The 15,982-nt window shown below is 47.7% G+C and overlaps 1 protein-coding gene across 4 annotated transcripts in view; it reads right to left on the bottom strand.

The window, feature by feature from the left end:
* The window catches only part of LOC138258610 (uncharacterized), a 251,862-nt gene that overhangs the window by 119,659 nt on the left and 116,221 nt on the right, over nucleotides 1–15,982 (bottom strand). Inside the window, exon 4 of one of the 4 annotated variants that reach the window (XM_069205958.1) lies at nucleotides 8,623–9,578. The exons of the other annotated variants lie outside the window; for them this stretch is intronic. Coding sequence (XP_069062059.1) covers nucleotides 9,117–9,578 — 462 coding nt within the window. The 3' untranslated portion in view covers nucleotides 8,623–9,116. Of the gene's footprint in view, nucleotides 1–8,622; nucleotides 9,579–15,982 lie in introns of those variants that run through there. 4 annotated transcript variants of the gene reach the window in all.

Here is a 15,982-nt window from a genome sequence, read left to right as displayed (position 1 = left end):
TCGAATTTCGTTTTTAATGAAAGGGTGGTCCACCTCATGGTGGACTCAGGATCACTGTATACCATCTTGCCTAAGAGTATGGTAAATCGTGAATGGCCCGGTGCCACATTGTTGCCTAAGGACATAAATCTAGGTGGTTACCAAGGGGAGCAAATTGATATCATTGGGTACATGGTCGCAAACATATCTTTTCAAGACAGATCTGTCAGTGGCAAAGTGTATGTTGCTGAATCTGGACCTCCCTCGCATTCTTGGATGGCAACACCAATTTGATCTGCATATTGTGATCAACCCAATAACCCTTTCTTAGGTTATGGTTGTGAAGGATTTGTCCATTGATGACATTATTGAGGCAGCATTTGAAGTTTTTTTCAGGAAAAGTAGGGCTCTAAAAGGTTATGTGCACAAAATTGTGTTAAAGGAAAATGCAGTCCCCATGCAGCACACTTTAAGAAGAGTTCCTGTCACACTGAGAAGTGAAGTGAAGCACCTAATTGAAGACATGGTTTCCAAGGGCATTATTGAGCCAGTGGAGAGCTCTGAGTGGATTTCGCCTGAGGTCATCACGAAAACATCTGATGGGAGCCTGAGGTTTTGTGTTGATCTACGCAGTGTGAATCACAATATAGTGGGGGACACCTTTCCTCTACCGAATATCAACGAAATGTTGTTGTTAAAGGGGTGGGTGTTATTTTAGTAAACTTGACTTAAAATGTGCATACCATCAGATTAAATTGCATCTGGATTTAAAAAAACTCACAGCTTTCATAATGTCGAGGACACTTTTCAATTTAACAGTGTGCCTTTTGGTTTATCATCACCTGCCAGTGTGTTCCAGAGAATGATGTCATGTGTTTTCAAAGAGGTGGACAATGTCATTTTCTTCCAAGATGATATTCTTGTGTTTGGGGAAACTATCCAAAGATATAGGGGGTCATTACAACCCTGGCGGTCGGTGTTAAAGCGGCGGTAAAACCGCCAACAGGTCGGCGGTAGAAAAAAATTGAATTACGACCGTGGCGGAAACTGCCAACATAGACAGCCACTTTAACACTCCGACCACCACGGCGGTACAAACAAACACCGTGGCGGTAACCGCCAACAGACAGGCGGAGGACAATGTACCGCCCACACTATTACAACCCACCAATCCGCCACCTTTTCCGGGGCGGATTCACCACGAACAAAAACACGGCGGAAGCAGGACTTCGAAGGGAAAACGCTCACCTCTACACACCCCACAAGGAATCAGGACGCCATGGAACCAGAGCTCCAGATTCTGCCAGCCTTTATCTTCCTGCTCCTCTACAAGGAGCACGAACGCCGGCGGCGAAGACAACGGTGAGTACTGCACCTACGACACAGGGGAGGGGGCAGGGAAAAAACAGTGACACACACATGCAACACCCCCACCCCCACCTCACCCACTACAACACACACGCTAATACATATTGACACATAACAGTTACACCCTCCAACCCCCCTGGAAGAATGCAAGGACAAAAGGAAATGAGACGAATAATTGAGATATATTCAATTACCTACATCAAAAATATTTACAAATATATACATTTATACTATATACAATTATATACACCAAGAACACAAGTCCAGGGGATTCCACCATCATAGTCTTTGGATCACTGGGCCCAAAAGGCATGGTCGAGGCCCACACTCAATACCCGAACAAGACGGAGAGAACACTGTAGGGGCATCAGTTGGAAATAAATCAGGCACCTCAGGGGTAAGGGAAGGGGGGGCACCTCAGCCGGTTGAGTGCACGACGCCAGATCCATGAGGGGGCTCCATGCCCACTGCTGCATCCTGGGGAGTGCAAAGCCACAGTCTCACAAGTCTCTACAGTGGGTGGTTTGCCCACTGTTCAGTCCTGGGTAGTGCAAAGCCACAGTCTCACAAGTCTCTACAGTGGGTGGGTTGCCCACTGTTCAATCCTGGGGAGTGCAAAGCCACAGTCTCACAAGTCTCTACAGTGGGTGGCTTGCCCACTGTTCAATCCTGGGGAGTGCAAAGCCACAGTCTCACAAGTCTCTACAGTGGGTGGGTTGCCCACTGTTCAATCCTGGGGAGTGCAAAGCCACAGTCTCTCAAGTGGATAACATTCTCCACTGGTTCTGGAGGGGGCTTAGTGCCCAGAGTGCTTCATCCTGCCAAGGACAGATGTAGTGGATGTAAATCTCCACTGGTCCTGGAGGGGGCTTTGTGCCCAGAGTGCTTCATCCTGCCAAGGACAGAGGTAGTGGATGCTCTTCTCCACTGGTTCTGGAGGGGGCTTTGTGCCCAGAGTGCTTCATCCTGCTTGTGGCGGTCTCAGTAGCATCAGAGTGCTCATTGGCCTGTGGTGCTGATGGCGGCGGTGTCCTGTTCAGCGGTGCTTGTGGTGGTCTTGTCCTGTGCTGCGGTGCTGGTGGCGGCGGTGTCCTTGGCAGCGGTGCTTGTGACGGCGGTGTCCTTGGCGGCGGTGTCCTTGGCAGCGGTTCAGCTGGTGGCGGTCTTGTCCTGCGGTGCTTGTGCCGGCGGTGTCCTTGGTAGCGGTTCAGCTGGTGGCGGTCTTGTCCTGGCCTGCGGGGCTGCTGGCAGCGGTGTCCTTGGCAGCGGTTCAGCTGGTGGCGGTCTTGTCCTGGCCTGCGGGGCTGCTGGCAGTTGTCTACTGGGCAGCAGGGCTGCTGCTGGCGGTCTTCTCCTGGGCAGTGTGGCTGCTGCTGGCGGTCTTCTCCTGGGCAGTGTGGCTGCTGCTGGCGGTCCTGTCTGTGGCAGCGGGGCTGCTGGCGGTCTTGTCCGCTGTGCTGATCTTCCCAGGCTTGCCGGTTTTACTGTGCCCCTTCCCCACCTTGAATGGTGTCGCAGCTGTCTCCACACTCCCAACTGGACCCTTGGGAGCGGCTTTGGTGGCTGATTTCTTTCCCCTCTCCCGGCGGGCACTGGCCATCTTTTGATGCTTGACAGGTGGGGGACTGTCCGTGCTGTGGCTCCATGCCACACTGGCTGCCCTGCTGCCTGGTGCACTCCATAATCCGGTGACTACTGGCACCACTGGTGCCGCCGATGTTGTGGCTGAGGTGCTAGGTTGGGACCTGGAGAGTCGGGCCCTAGGAGACTGAAGGGGTGGGGGAGGTGAGGGAAAGAGGTCAACGTTGGACAGGAAAAGTTTCTTAAGAACACTGCGACAGGTAGATGGAGGGGGTTTGGGAGTGGAGGAAGAGGTTGTGGTTGTAGGAGGTGTACGTTTGGTGACTTTGGGTGAAGGTGCATGGGCTGGATGCTGTTGTGAGTTGGATGGCTCTTGGGTGGGTGTGTGGCTGCATTTGTGTACCTTGGGAGGTGGCCTCACAGACACACTGGGAGAGGACACAGGGAATGTGTGAATGGTAGTGGGGGTGGTGACTGCACGTGAGCGGGGTGTGATGGTGTGTGTGCTGGTGATGGACGTAGTGGCTGAGGATGTAGTGCATGCAGGTGTGATTGGAGACGAGAAAGGGAGGGAGGAGGGAGACGAGGAGGAAGGGGACACAGTGGAGGCAGTGGATGTTGGTGTGTCTGCATGTGTGTGATGCTTGCGTGAATGCCTGTGGGATGTGTGGTGCTTATGCTTGCCAGAGCATCCCTTGTGTGTTGAGGTGTGTGCATGCTGGTCTGATGGTGTGCTTGGGATATGCTGAGGTACAGGGGTGTGGGTCTGGGTGGAGGAAGATGGAGGGGGGAGGCTAGAGACAGGGACAATGGCTGCCATCAGTGCTGAGGCCAGAGTCTCAAAAGCTCGCTGAAGGGCTGCCTGACCAGAGTGAATGCCCTCCAGGAATGCATTGGTTTGTTGCAACTGCCTCTCTACACCCTGGATGGCATTCAAAATAGTAGACTGCCCAACAGTGAGGGACCTGAGGAGGTCAATGGCCTCCTCACTGAGGGCAGCATGGGTGACTGGGGCAGGGCCTGCGGTGCCTGGGGCGAAGGTGATGCCCACCCTCCTGGGTGAGCGGGCACGGGGCAAAAGCTGAGGGGCTGCTGGGAGGGCAGTGCTGGTGGGGGGGTGGCGGCTGTACCTGTAGATGCGGGGGCACAGATGGTGCTGCCATCGCAAGGGAGCTCCCATCCGAGGAGGAGTCCGTCTTGCTGGTGTCAGCTCCTGTCCCCGCCGTCGAGCTCCCCTTGCCCTCCGTCCCACTGGTGACTTCGGAGTCCGTAGTCTCGCCCTCCAGGGCCATGTGGGATGCAGTTCCCTTCTGCTCCGGTGCCACTGCTCCTCCGCCTGATGATGCTAATGCACACAAAAACAGGGAGACCACAAAAAGGGGGGGGGAAGACAGAGGAAAGACATGTTGAGTGCATGCAATACCGCTAGCGTTGGCGGACACGACAGACACAGATGCCCCCTGCACTACTATTCAATCCCTGGGACAACGGCTTACAAGGCTATGGCCGATTTCTGCACACATGGATGTCACAGGAGCCTGACTAGGTGTAGTTGGCACTGTACACAAGTGGGGTAGGGTGCCACAGGGCCTGCCTGAAGAAGGGAACTTAACTACCAAACTCGCCCTGGCCTAAGAGAACCCACAGCACACCTCCCCCACCCAGACACCTACAATGCGCGCTGAATCAGCAGAATGAGAGTGTACTCACCCCCTTGTGGCTGCTGTGATGCCCTCAAGCGCCCATCCAACTCCGGGTTCGCCACCGCCAGGATCCTGAACATCAGGGAGGTCATGGTGCGACGGGCACCCCTCCCACGTTGGGAGGCCATCCCCAGCTGGGCCTCTGCCGTCTTCTTGCTCCAGTGGCGAATGTCCTCCCATCTTTTCCAGCAGTGGGTGCTCTGTCTGTGGTAGACCCCCAGGGCCCGGACTTCCTTGGCGATGGCATCCCAGATGTCCTTCTTCTGGTGGGTGCTGACCTACAGGAATTGTCCAGGGGAAAAAGAGTAGCAATTACCAACTGCACTGTCACAGTCATTGGACCGCATCCCTACCCTTGCCATGACGCACATGCACTCACCATCGTTTCATGCACGCCTCATTCTCACCCCCCCCCCTATCTTTCATCCACCCACTCCACAAAGGCATTGCCCATACAGCATGCTCACAGTGTATTTACCTGTTTGTCTGGAGGACCGTAGAGTAGCGTGTACTGGGGGAGGACCACATCCACGAGTTTCTCCAACTCCTCGGTGCTGAAGGCAGGGGCCCTTTACCCAGACACACAAGCCATTATCTCTTCCAGACTGAGGTCACAGCAGCACTTGCAATGTAGGTCCTCTTCTGTCGAAGATCAGGTATCGAGTGATTGAACAGAGAGAAAATGGCGGTCAAGTCCGCGGCGGTGCGTACCGTCACCGCCGGCGTACATCGTCATTGGCTCCTGGCTCCAAAGGGTCCAATGTTAACCAATGCAGAATTGCGCCGTGGTCTTCAACTGCCTACCGCGACAGTGTACAACGCCAGCGCAGTTACCTCATATCCCCTTGTCCCACCTTACAGGTCAGGCAGCCGCCATTTCAGGGGCCCACATTGCTTTATTTTTGACTGCGTCACACATACTTAGGCCTTGCTGCAACACTATTACAGGCAAAATTCGATTTCTGAATATTTTCAGAGTAAGTTGTGTTTACGTACCTCAGAGTTGGTTGACTCTCTGCTCGCTGTTCTCCTCCATAGGCACCGTCCGCTGGTGCATGTGAGGAGATGGCGGCATCCTCCGGTGTACAGACCGCTGGTGGACCTGTCGACAATGGAGGAAAGACATGTGATCATCACCTACAGGCTTGATCATGCCACAATCCAGGAACTGTGTGCCCAGTTGGAGCCAGACCTGATGTCAGGTATCCGCCATCCCACAGGAATCCCCCCTCAAGTGAAGTTGCTGTCAGTACTCCATTTCCTAGCAAGTGGGTCTTTTCAAACAACAGTGGCCATAGCATCAGGGATGTCCCAGCCTATGTTTTCCAACGTGTTGTCCAGACTGTTGTCTGCCCTGCTGAAACACATGCGGAGCTACATCATTTTCCCTCAGGTGGAGGATTTGCCTACAGTGAAAGGTAATTTATATGTCCTGGGACATATCCCCAACATCATAGGTGCCACTGATGGGACACATGTGGCCTTGATCCCCCCCGCAGGAGTGAACAGGTGTACAGAAACCGGAAGAGTTACCATTCTATGAATGTGCAGATGGTGTGTTTGGCAGACCAGTACATCTCCCATGTTAATGCAAAATTTCCTGGCTCAGTGCATGGCGCTTACATCCTGCGGAATAGCAGCATCCCTTATGTGATGGGGCAACTCCAGAGGCACCAGGTGTGGCTATTAGGTGAGCACATGGACCCAATTCAGTGGGAATAGTTGTCTGGGTCTGTGGATGTCCCTATGAGTTAGTGTGTGTCAAACAGTTGTCCCTCGACATTTGCAGGTGACTCTGGTTACCCCAACCTATCATGGCTACTGATCCCAGTGAGGAATCCCAGGACAAGCGCAGAGGAACGCTACAATGAGGCCCAGGAGCGAACTAGGAGGATTATAGAGCTGACCTTCGGCCTCCTGAAGGCCAGGTTCCGTTGCCTCCATATGACAGGTGGTTCCCTATTGAAGAACCAGAACCTTATGGGCCTGGCGGCGCAGGGTACGCCTGAAATCTCCTTGGATTCACCTGCCTCAACTAACAGAGACACGGGACACTCTGTCAGGCGTAAAAGATCAGATTTTATTAGCTGCAGCTAGTACAGTTGTCCAAGAAGTACACAAGGTATGTTCTCAGGAGACTGCCACTTTACTTTGTGGCGCACAATCTTATATACCGTATAAAAACCATTTATTAACTACATACACTCCCAGAACACATAGAAAGGAGCCAGTAAGAATAATGTAAAGATAGAACAGAGCCAATAGAAATGTCGGAAAACAAGACAGCACCAATAGAAGGAATTGGAAAACAAAGTATCAAGTGACTTAAGGTTGCCTCCCCTCCAGCTGTGTTTGTCACCCCTCCCTTGAACTAAGTCATTAACCGATCCACAACGAAGTTGCATGTGGTGCGATAAGTTTGTGTGCGTTTGGAGGACAGTTGTGAAATGAGAGAATACTAGCAAAGGACAGCGAAGGCCAGACGATAAGATAAGATCGGCGGAGAATAGTGTGAGCCTACAGATAGTTGAAACAAGGATTAGAAAACCAGACAGGGATTAGTGTACTCGGTCAGACCTTAATACCAGCCTTGTAAAGATAGAGGCAGAAGGCTGTTTTGAACACCATGTTGCAGAATAAGCAGAAAAGGCAGAATGGACTTCGTTCGCTGTGCTGCCTGAGTGAAGGCAACATAAAATGGCGGCGGGCCACAAAATGGCGGGTCGATACGATCGTATTAAAAATCGAATTTCCTCAGACCCTCCTTTTGCCAGAACTCAGGCAAGATTCACAAACTCATGTTAATCTGAGTCGATGTCTATGGCCATGAGGTCATCAAGCTGTTGCTGTACCATCATTTTGATATTCTCTGCTCTTTGTGACTTGGGTTTGGGAATACATGCAGTAGCACATAGGTTGCAGATGGCAGGACCGCAGTGCATACAAAGACAACAAGAGAATATAAAAGCTAAAATTACTCCAAAGAATGTCAATACCTTCCAACCCCATTTGGACAGTAATTCCCAAAACCACTCTGAAAAGGACCAATCTCCTTCGTCCTGATGAATCGACTCGGAGATTATGTGTAACTTAGAGATAGCTTGGTATACTGTCGGAGCGTCATTAGGTATGAAAATACAGCAACTTGATCCGATCAATTTGCATACTCCACCACGGTCCGCAAGAACAAAGTCTAAGGCAACACGGTTCTGCAAGGTCATAAGACGATCAGCCTGTAGTTCAGCTGTAATGTTACTTAAAGCTCCTACAGTGATGTCTATGGTGGTTTCTACGACACGAACCAATTGCCTTATATTTCTGCTGTTGGCCATTGGACCCCAGAAGGGAAGAAATCCTTTGAGGAAATCTCCTCCCTCTTGTCCTGCTGTGTCTTTCGAATCCACAATCCCTCTGCCATATCTATTTTTATGATGGTTCGCAGGAGCGGTGTATGTAGGGGGAAGAAGAAAGGCTATATAACAAGTACCAGAGAAATCAGCTGGCAACCATGTATAAGCCCTATCGTGGCAAACGAAGTATGTACCTTGAGATGGTACTAACGGCAGTGAATTCAAGGCTGAATAAACATATGTATGGGAACATAAACTTTCTCTTTGTCCGGTGTTTGGAGTTCTACCATTTATTTGCAGACAGAAATTTCCTTGTTGGGGTATGACCCGTATCGGAGGAGATTTTCCTTGCTTAACCTTATCATTGAGGCTGGAAATGTAATTAGTTATGTTCCAATTGGTATATGCTTTTCTTTCATCTATGGAAGCTTCACTTTTTTCCATGATTTTAGCCATAGCTACCATTCCCCTTATCAATAAACTATGACTGAAATCTGAACCAACACTATGTGAACTGACAGGTTGTTTAATTTTACTTTGATATGCATTATTGAAAATGACAAAATAAGCCCAAGCGGAACCTTCATAGGAGAATGGAAGAACTAAATATGGCATTCCTTTTTCTACCGTATGTGGTATGAGTCCACACACCCAACAGTCAGTTGTATTGATCACTAACTGATGTTGATGTAACAACTGGACGAAGGAATTGTTAAAGTATTCAGTTCTTCTGATGAGTTCATGCTGGGGAAGAGTGTGAAATAGGTGCGGAGAGATAGTAGAAGAAGATGTAGAGGTAGGAGAAGAGACAACTTTTTGCTGCAGAGTAATAATGATCCAGTTTACAGATGCCAAAAGAATACACGACAATATAATGACGCATAGAGCAATACTACAACGACTACATATTCCTTTACAATTATTCTTTACATTTTTATTTTCTCTTTTATCTAATGTAGCCTCCATCTTTCTAAGTGGATACTCACGGCAATCTTCCTCAATCACTGTAGTCACGATTATCTACCGTCCTATGACACTGTGAGGTCCTGCAGGCCTATTGCCACTTACTCAGGTCGTAACTAAGACTCCTACCGTGACCCTGCAACCGGGATAGAGTACTACATAGGAGAGAAATTTACAAGTTCTTTGGTCTTGGTCTCAAATTATAGCGTTCCTGTCCAGAGGCAGTCTGGTTTTGAAACAATGTTCCTGGATTTGTCATGTTCAAGCGACGATGCGATGGTATTGCTTCTTGAAGGATGTCGTCGTCCTCTTTCTCAGAAAGTGTTCCAATTAGACGCGCATCACTGAATGGTACAAATTGCGGAACTTTCTTACTTTCAGAGTCACTGATGCCTCTACGGACCCACTGATCGAAAGGCAAGGGCAAAGGCACTTTCTTGCAGTGCACGGCATGCACCCAGTTTTTCTTTCCTTCGACTTTAACTGCTGTTCTTGTGGTCAAAAGAACCAGGCGTGGCTCTCTCCATCTGGGCTCCAAATTTCTCTGTCGTTGGAAATTTTTCGTGCAGACCCAGTCACCTGGTCGGATGGAATGACCTGGGTCTGTGGAAGCCTCTGGTAGAGCACTCTGAACCTGTTGATGAAGAACACGCAATTTAGTTGTAAGGTCATGCAAGTAGTCAATCAACATCGGGTATGGCAAGTCTGAGTATTTCTTAGGGCGAGGAACTCCCCATACATTAGCTGGGCGACCAAATATCACTTCGTAAGGGCTAAGCCCCAAACGAGAGTGTACTGCTGTTCTGGTGGACAGAAGAGCCAATGGTAAAGCATCAGGCCAATTAAGTCCTGTGCTAGCTTGCACCTTAGCAATTTTAAGCTTCAAGGTTCCATTGTAGCATTCTACTAAACCAGCCGACTGTGGGTGATTCGCCGCGTGGAACTTCTGTTTTATGCCAAGACCTGCACAAACTTTTTGCATGACTTGACCCACAAATTCGCTCCCATTGTCACTCCAGACAATGCGCGGCAAACCAAACCTAGGGAAGAATTCTTTCAAAAGTATTTTGGCAGTTGATAAAGCAGTATTGTCCTTCAGAGGGTAGGCTTCTACCCATCTAGAAAAAGCACATACTACCACCAGAACATATTTGAGGTTGTTGCATCGTTCCATGTGAATATAATCGATCTGCAACACCTCAAATGGATATGTTGGAGGAGCAAAATGACCTGCTGGAGTTGGGGTTCCCTTTCCCGGATTGTACATCAAGCAAACAATACAATGTTTTACTACATTATTTGCACACTTTGGGATCCCCTCATTTTGCCACACTGGAGCCAGAAGTTTACATATTCCTTTTGCACTTAGGTGAGCTGGACCATGTGCCATAGTAACTACAGGTAGTACATAAGCATCTGGTAACAGCCAACGTTGATGTTCTGATAATTCAACCCAACATCCCATCTCATCTAACATTCCTGTACTTTCCTTCCACTTTCTCAACTCATTCTCCGTAGCCTCTCCTTGAATTGATTTCACACTCTCTACTGTATCTTCACACATTCCCTTTTCTCTTACGCAGTTTGCGGGACCTGCAACATACATTCGACTTGTGTCGTCTCTGGCTGTCTTTTTCGCTACCTCATCTGCAAATGCATTTCCTCGACCAACATCGTCCACAATCTTTTTGTGTGCACTACACTTCACGATCGCTATCTGAGTAGGCATTGTAAGTGACTCAAGAAGTTCAGTCACTAATTGACCATGTTGTATCTTAGTACCATGGGAAGTAAAGAATCCTCTTTCCTTCCATAAGCGCCCAAAGTTAAACGCTACACCAAAAGCGTATTGGCTATCAGTGTACACGTTTACTCTTTTTCCTTTGGATAACACACACGCTCTAGTTAAGGCTATCAATTCAGCTGCCTGAGCTGAATTATGTCTAATGCGTGCTGTCTCCACAGTCGTATGCAAAGTAGTAATAGCGTAGGCTGAAACTGTATCTCCATTCGGGAGCTTGAAACAAGAACCATCTACCCATAGTGTTCCATCTGGATTCACTAATGGCGTGTCTTTTAGGTCAATTCTACCCTTAGTCTCTTCTTCAGTACGGAGAAAACAATCATGCTGTTCAGAGACATCTCTCTCTTCTGGAAGAGGCAACAAAGTAGCTGGATTCAGGGTATTACATCGTTTGATGTGTATGTGACTAGCCAAAAGCGTCAGCTCATATCCGGACAACCGAGCACTCGTAAGATGCTGCGTTTTTGTCCTATTTAGTAAAGTATCCACTGCATGTGGCACCATAACAATGAGAGTATTATCTAGCACTACTCCAGCAGACTGTCGAATAGAAATTGCTGCTGCCGCTGTCGCCTTAAGACAACTAGGCAATGCTTTAGCTACTGGATCTAACGTAGCTGAGAAATATGCGCATGGTCGCTGTTGATCTCCAAAGCGCTGCGTTAAGACTGACAATGCACAACCCTCTCTTTCGTGGACATAGAGCGTAAAGGGCTTACTGTAATCAGGAGTACCCAATACAGGAGCAGAACACAAAGCAATACGCAAATCAGTAAAACTCTTCTGACATTCGTCAGTCCACGGAAGAGGCTGAGGCGTATCTTTTAAAGTTAGCGCCAACAGCGGTTTAGCCAATAAAGAGAAACTCGGAATCCACTGTCTACAATAAGAAGTAATGCCCAAAAAGGCACGTACCTCTCTTTGTGTGGATGGCACTGACATTTGTGCAATTGCCTGAATTCGTTCGGGGGTCAATCGTCGTCCCTCCTTTGACAAGAGATGACCCAAATAAGTCACCTCGCGACAGACATATTGTAATTTAGAAGGAGAAACCTTGTGATTCAGATCAAACAAATGACGCAACAGTGCAACGGTCACGTTTTTGCAAATCTCCTCTGAATCAGCGGCAACTAATAAGTCATCCATGTACTGAATGAGAGCGGCACCGGACGGTAAGGTAAAGGCATCAAGATGACATTTTAGAGCTTGACTGTAAATAGAGGGACTTTCACAATAACCTTGAGGTGCGCGTTTAAACCGGAAGCTTCGGCCTCCGAGGGAAAAACCAAAAATATCTCTACTCTCTTCGGCGATGGGAATACTAAAGAAAGCATTCTTTAGATCAATAACTGAAAACCAAGTCGCTGTAGAAGGTATCATCGTCAACAGAGCAGTGATATCTGGGACTACAGGAAACTGCGGTACGACAATCTTGTTTACCTCCCGAAGATCAATTACAAAACGATAAACAGGAGGCTGAGAAGGATCAGTGCGTTTAAGAACCGGAAGAACAGGACTGTTACATGTATTTCCTCTCGTTTCCTCAACCACACCCTTCTGAATCAAATCATGGACAATTTCCAGAAGTGCTTTCTCACCTTCAGTAGAGATTCTGTATTGCGGAATACGTGGCATTTCAGCATTGGGCTTGAGAGTAACAACATAAGGTGGGATCTCAAGACAACCAACGTCATTCGGACCCGTAGCCCAAAGCGTTTCGGGAAGAGAAAGCAATTCAGGTGGGAATTGATCTTTTGATAAGTACATTGGACTAGTCATTTTCTGTCCTAGAGTGAGGTATACACCAGAAGGTGAACAATATATCGTAGCATGCATTCTTTTTAATAGATCTAAACCCAACAGATTTTCACCACAACCATTCGTCAGAAGAAGCGGAGCTTCTAAATCATAAGGGCCTATTGAAACAGGCAAAGGGCAAGAAACTGGATTGTGAACAGGGGCGCCAGAAAATCCTACAGATACATTCGTTAAGCCAGACAAAGGTGCGCCAGGGAGTTTAGAATGAATGATAGAGCTTCTCATGGCACCAGTATCTAAAAGAAATGGCTCTGAAACACCCATTGTAGTGACATTAACATAAGGTCCATTCTGATCCACTGGAATTGGCGTAACCCCCTTACTTTGTCCATGGCTGTCCTATTCAAAATGAAGACTTTCATTCCCTCCTTCAATATACTGATCCTCACTGTAATACTGTGTAGACCTAACATTTTGCTGGTCAAAGTAATTTCCGGAATTTGGAGGAACAAAAGAACGCTGCTCTTGGGTTAACACACCTCGACCTCTACCTCTATTTGCTGACTGAGGACCACCACGACCTCGTGAAGCAGATGTTGCTCCATTACGCTGCAACAATGCCGGACAACTGTTCTTAAAATGACCTTCCTCCCTACAATAAGCACATTGATTGGGACCTAGCAAAGGTCTTGGAATGAATGGTTCAGGCTTTTGATACAACCTCTGAAACTGCGGAGGCTGTTGAAACTGAGGCTGAACATAACGAGGAGGATAAGCCTGTTGCAAGAGAACTTTAGTTTTTAATTCTTTCGTCTTTTTCTCTTGTTTTTCCCTTTCTTCTTTGTCTCTATTTTCATAATATTGCGCAGTAGCCAATATCTGGGCGGAAGAAGAAACTGCCCATGAACTCTCGGAGTCTTTTAGCTTGTGTGATAGTTCAGGAAGCAAGTTATATACGAACTTATCCACAAATAATCGCTGTCCCCCTTCTGTAGTCATATCTTGACCACTGTGATCAATGAATGTCTCCTCGAATCGGGTAAAGAAATCGGAAACACTTTCATCTTTCTTTTGTTTACATGCTGCTAGCTTATCCCAATTAACTCTCAAAGCAGGCATCATTGTTTTCATTAATGTAATAATCCTACCAGGGAGTTCTGAGATCAAAGCGTCGGGCTTTGCACCACCTACTTGACCTCTATCTGCGGCAATAATAGCGTTCCAATCGCCGCCTAATTCTTGAGCGTGATCCTCTCTACGAATTTTAGCCCATATTGTCTGTGGAACTACATTTCCCATCAACATGTCAATATCTGCTAGATTCATAGTACATGCATCAACTGTTTGCGACAACTCTTTATAGTAACCAGCAGGATTTTTGCGTGGATCTGGTAGTGACTGTTTAAGTGCTAAAACTTCAGACCTTTTCCAGGGGACATGTACCCATATGCGCTGAAAATGCGCAGGAATAGCTGGATTAGCACCTGCTGCTGCAACTTCTTCCTTCCATATTGGAGAAACCTCTCTCATGGGATAGTTTTTCAGTGCTGTCCTAACTGAAGGATCAGAATCAGGAAAAGTCTGTGAGAACAATAGAGATCTGAAAGAAATAAGTGTTCTGACAGCGTTTTCAACCTTAGGACCCACAATAAGTCCTTTGTCAAAGTCAGCCTGAACATCTAACAGATCCTGTGGGACCGAACCCAAATTCATATCCTCCCATTCTTTAGCGAGAGTATCGCACATAACTTTAAAAACATATCTCTGCGTAGGTGCATTCCATTGCAGAAAGGTGGACATAATATCAGACGTACTATATTGGGGACCCTTCTTGATCCATCTACAAGCAAGTGAGTCCAATTTTTCTCGCTCTTCGGAGTCTGGGAATTGACTACGAGACTGTCTTCGAGAAAAAGCTGGAGACACATTTAAAGCTTCAAAGAAAGGTGATAAGAGACCAGAGACAGTATCTGCAAATCGCTTACGCATAGATGGAGAATTTGACATAAGGATAGGGGACAAGGTATTAGGTGAATTAACTAAAGGAGCATTAGGAATTGCCAAAGGAGCAGAAGGCAAAGGAGTTAAAGGCAAAGCTGGCATAGGCAATACTTGAGGAGGCAAATGTGGAAAAGCTGGAGCAGGCGGAAGCACAACTGGCGGCTGAACAGGCTGTAACATCGGGGGTGCATTAGCACCTTGTACATAGGGCGGAGGCAATTTCAATAAGTGGGACATTAAGGGATCTTCCTCAAAATCTTTTCTCTTATCAAGGGAAGAGATAGGCAACGTCGGATAGCATTTATCTATTGCCATTCGATGCTGTCTGTCTGAAATTTCCATTGCATTATCTATTTCATCATCTTTGAATTGCTGAGCAGCCTGTATAATCGTCATTCCCTGTGTTTTCCTATCTCGTTTCGCTTGTTTAATTTCTCTCTGTTTGGCTTCCTTACGCCAAAGGCGAAAAGAGTCAAACATTGCCGGCCGGGCTTTTCTTTTAAATAACGTTGCTTCTAAATTATCTAGCACATCAGTTTCGAAACTACCATTTTCTGGCCATTTTAAAACACCATCTTTCTTTGTATATCGGGTCCATGTCTTATTAAAGGCAATAGGACCAACACCATGTTTAGAATAGAGCTCATATGTGGGAGTTCCAACCGAAGGAATCGGACAGGAGTCCTCAAGCTGGGAGTCCCTATTACAACCAAAGCAACAAAGTTTTCCAAACTTAGTCAGACCAGACATCTCACGATTTTTACTGGCTGTTCACAAACATCAAGGGGGTAAAACTTTTAGTTTACACAGCACAAATGCACTTACCCCTCGGCTTTGGCCACTGCAATGGCCAAATCTAAGGACCTAAGGACAAAACAAAGACCAAAATTTGTGGGCGCGACCCACCAAATACTTAACTAAGGATGTCTTCTTACACCAACAGAGGCCCGTCTATCGTCTCGCTTTACCATACATCATCAAAGAAAGGGCCAAGGCAGGGCGGCAGTCAGGGCAGCAGTCGTCAGTAGCCGTCAGGAAGGAGTAACCGCGCTGAAAAAGACCTTCGGACCACTTCGACATACAGGGGTCGCTTGACGTGGCTCGCGATTCCTCCAGAATTTTCTTGCGGGGTTCCTCACGACCTTCAGGCAGAACCGGTACCGCTGAAGCCGCCCCACGTTGGGCGCCAGTTGAAGAACCAGAACCTTATGGGCCTGGCGGCGCAGGGTACGCCTGAAATCTCCTTGGATTCACCTGCCTCAACTAACAGAGACACAGGACACTCTGTCAGGCGTAAAAGATCAGATTTTATTAGCTGCAGCTAGTACAGTTGTCCAAGAAGTACACAAGGTATGTTCTCAGGAGACTGCCACTTTACTTTGTGGCGCACAATCTTATATACCGTATAAAAACCATTTATTAACTACATACACTCCCAGAACACATAGAAAGGAGCCAGTAAGAATAATGTAAAG

Source organism: Pleurodeles waltl, chromosome 9 (genome assembly GCF_031143425.1).
Source record: "Pleurodeles waltl isolate 20211129_DDA chromosome 9, aPleWal1.hap1.20221129, whole genome shotgun sequence".
In the NCBI taxonomy this organism is placed as follows: domain Eukaryota; kingdom Metazoa; phylum Chordata; class Amphibia; order Caudata; family Salamandridae; genus Pleurodeles; species Pleurodeles waltl.
The sequence above is the reverse complement of the archived record's forward strand: the minus strand, read 5'-3'. Positions and strand labels throughout refer to the sequence as shown.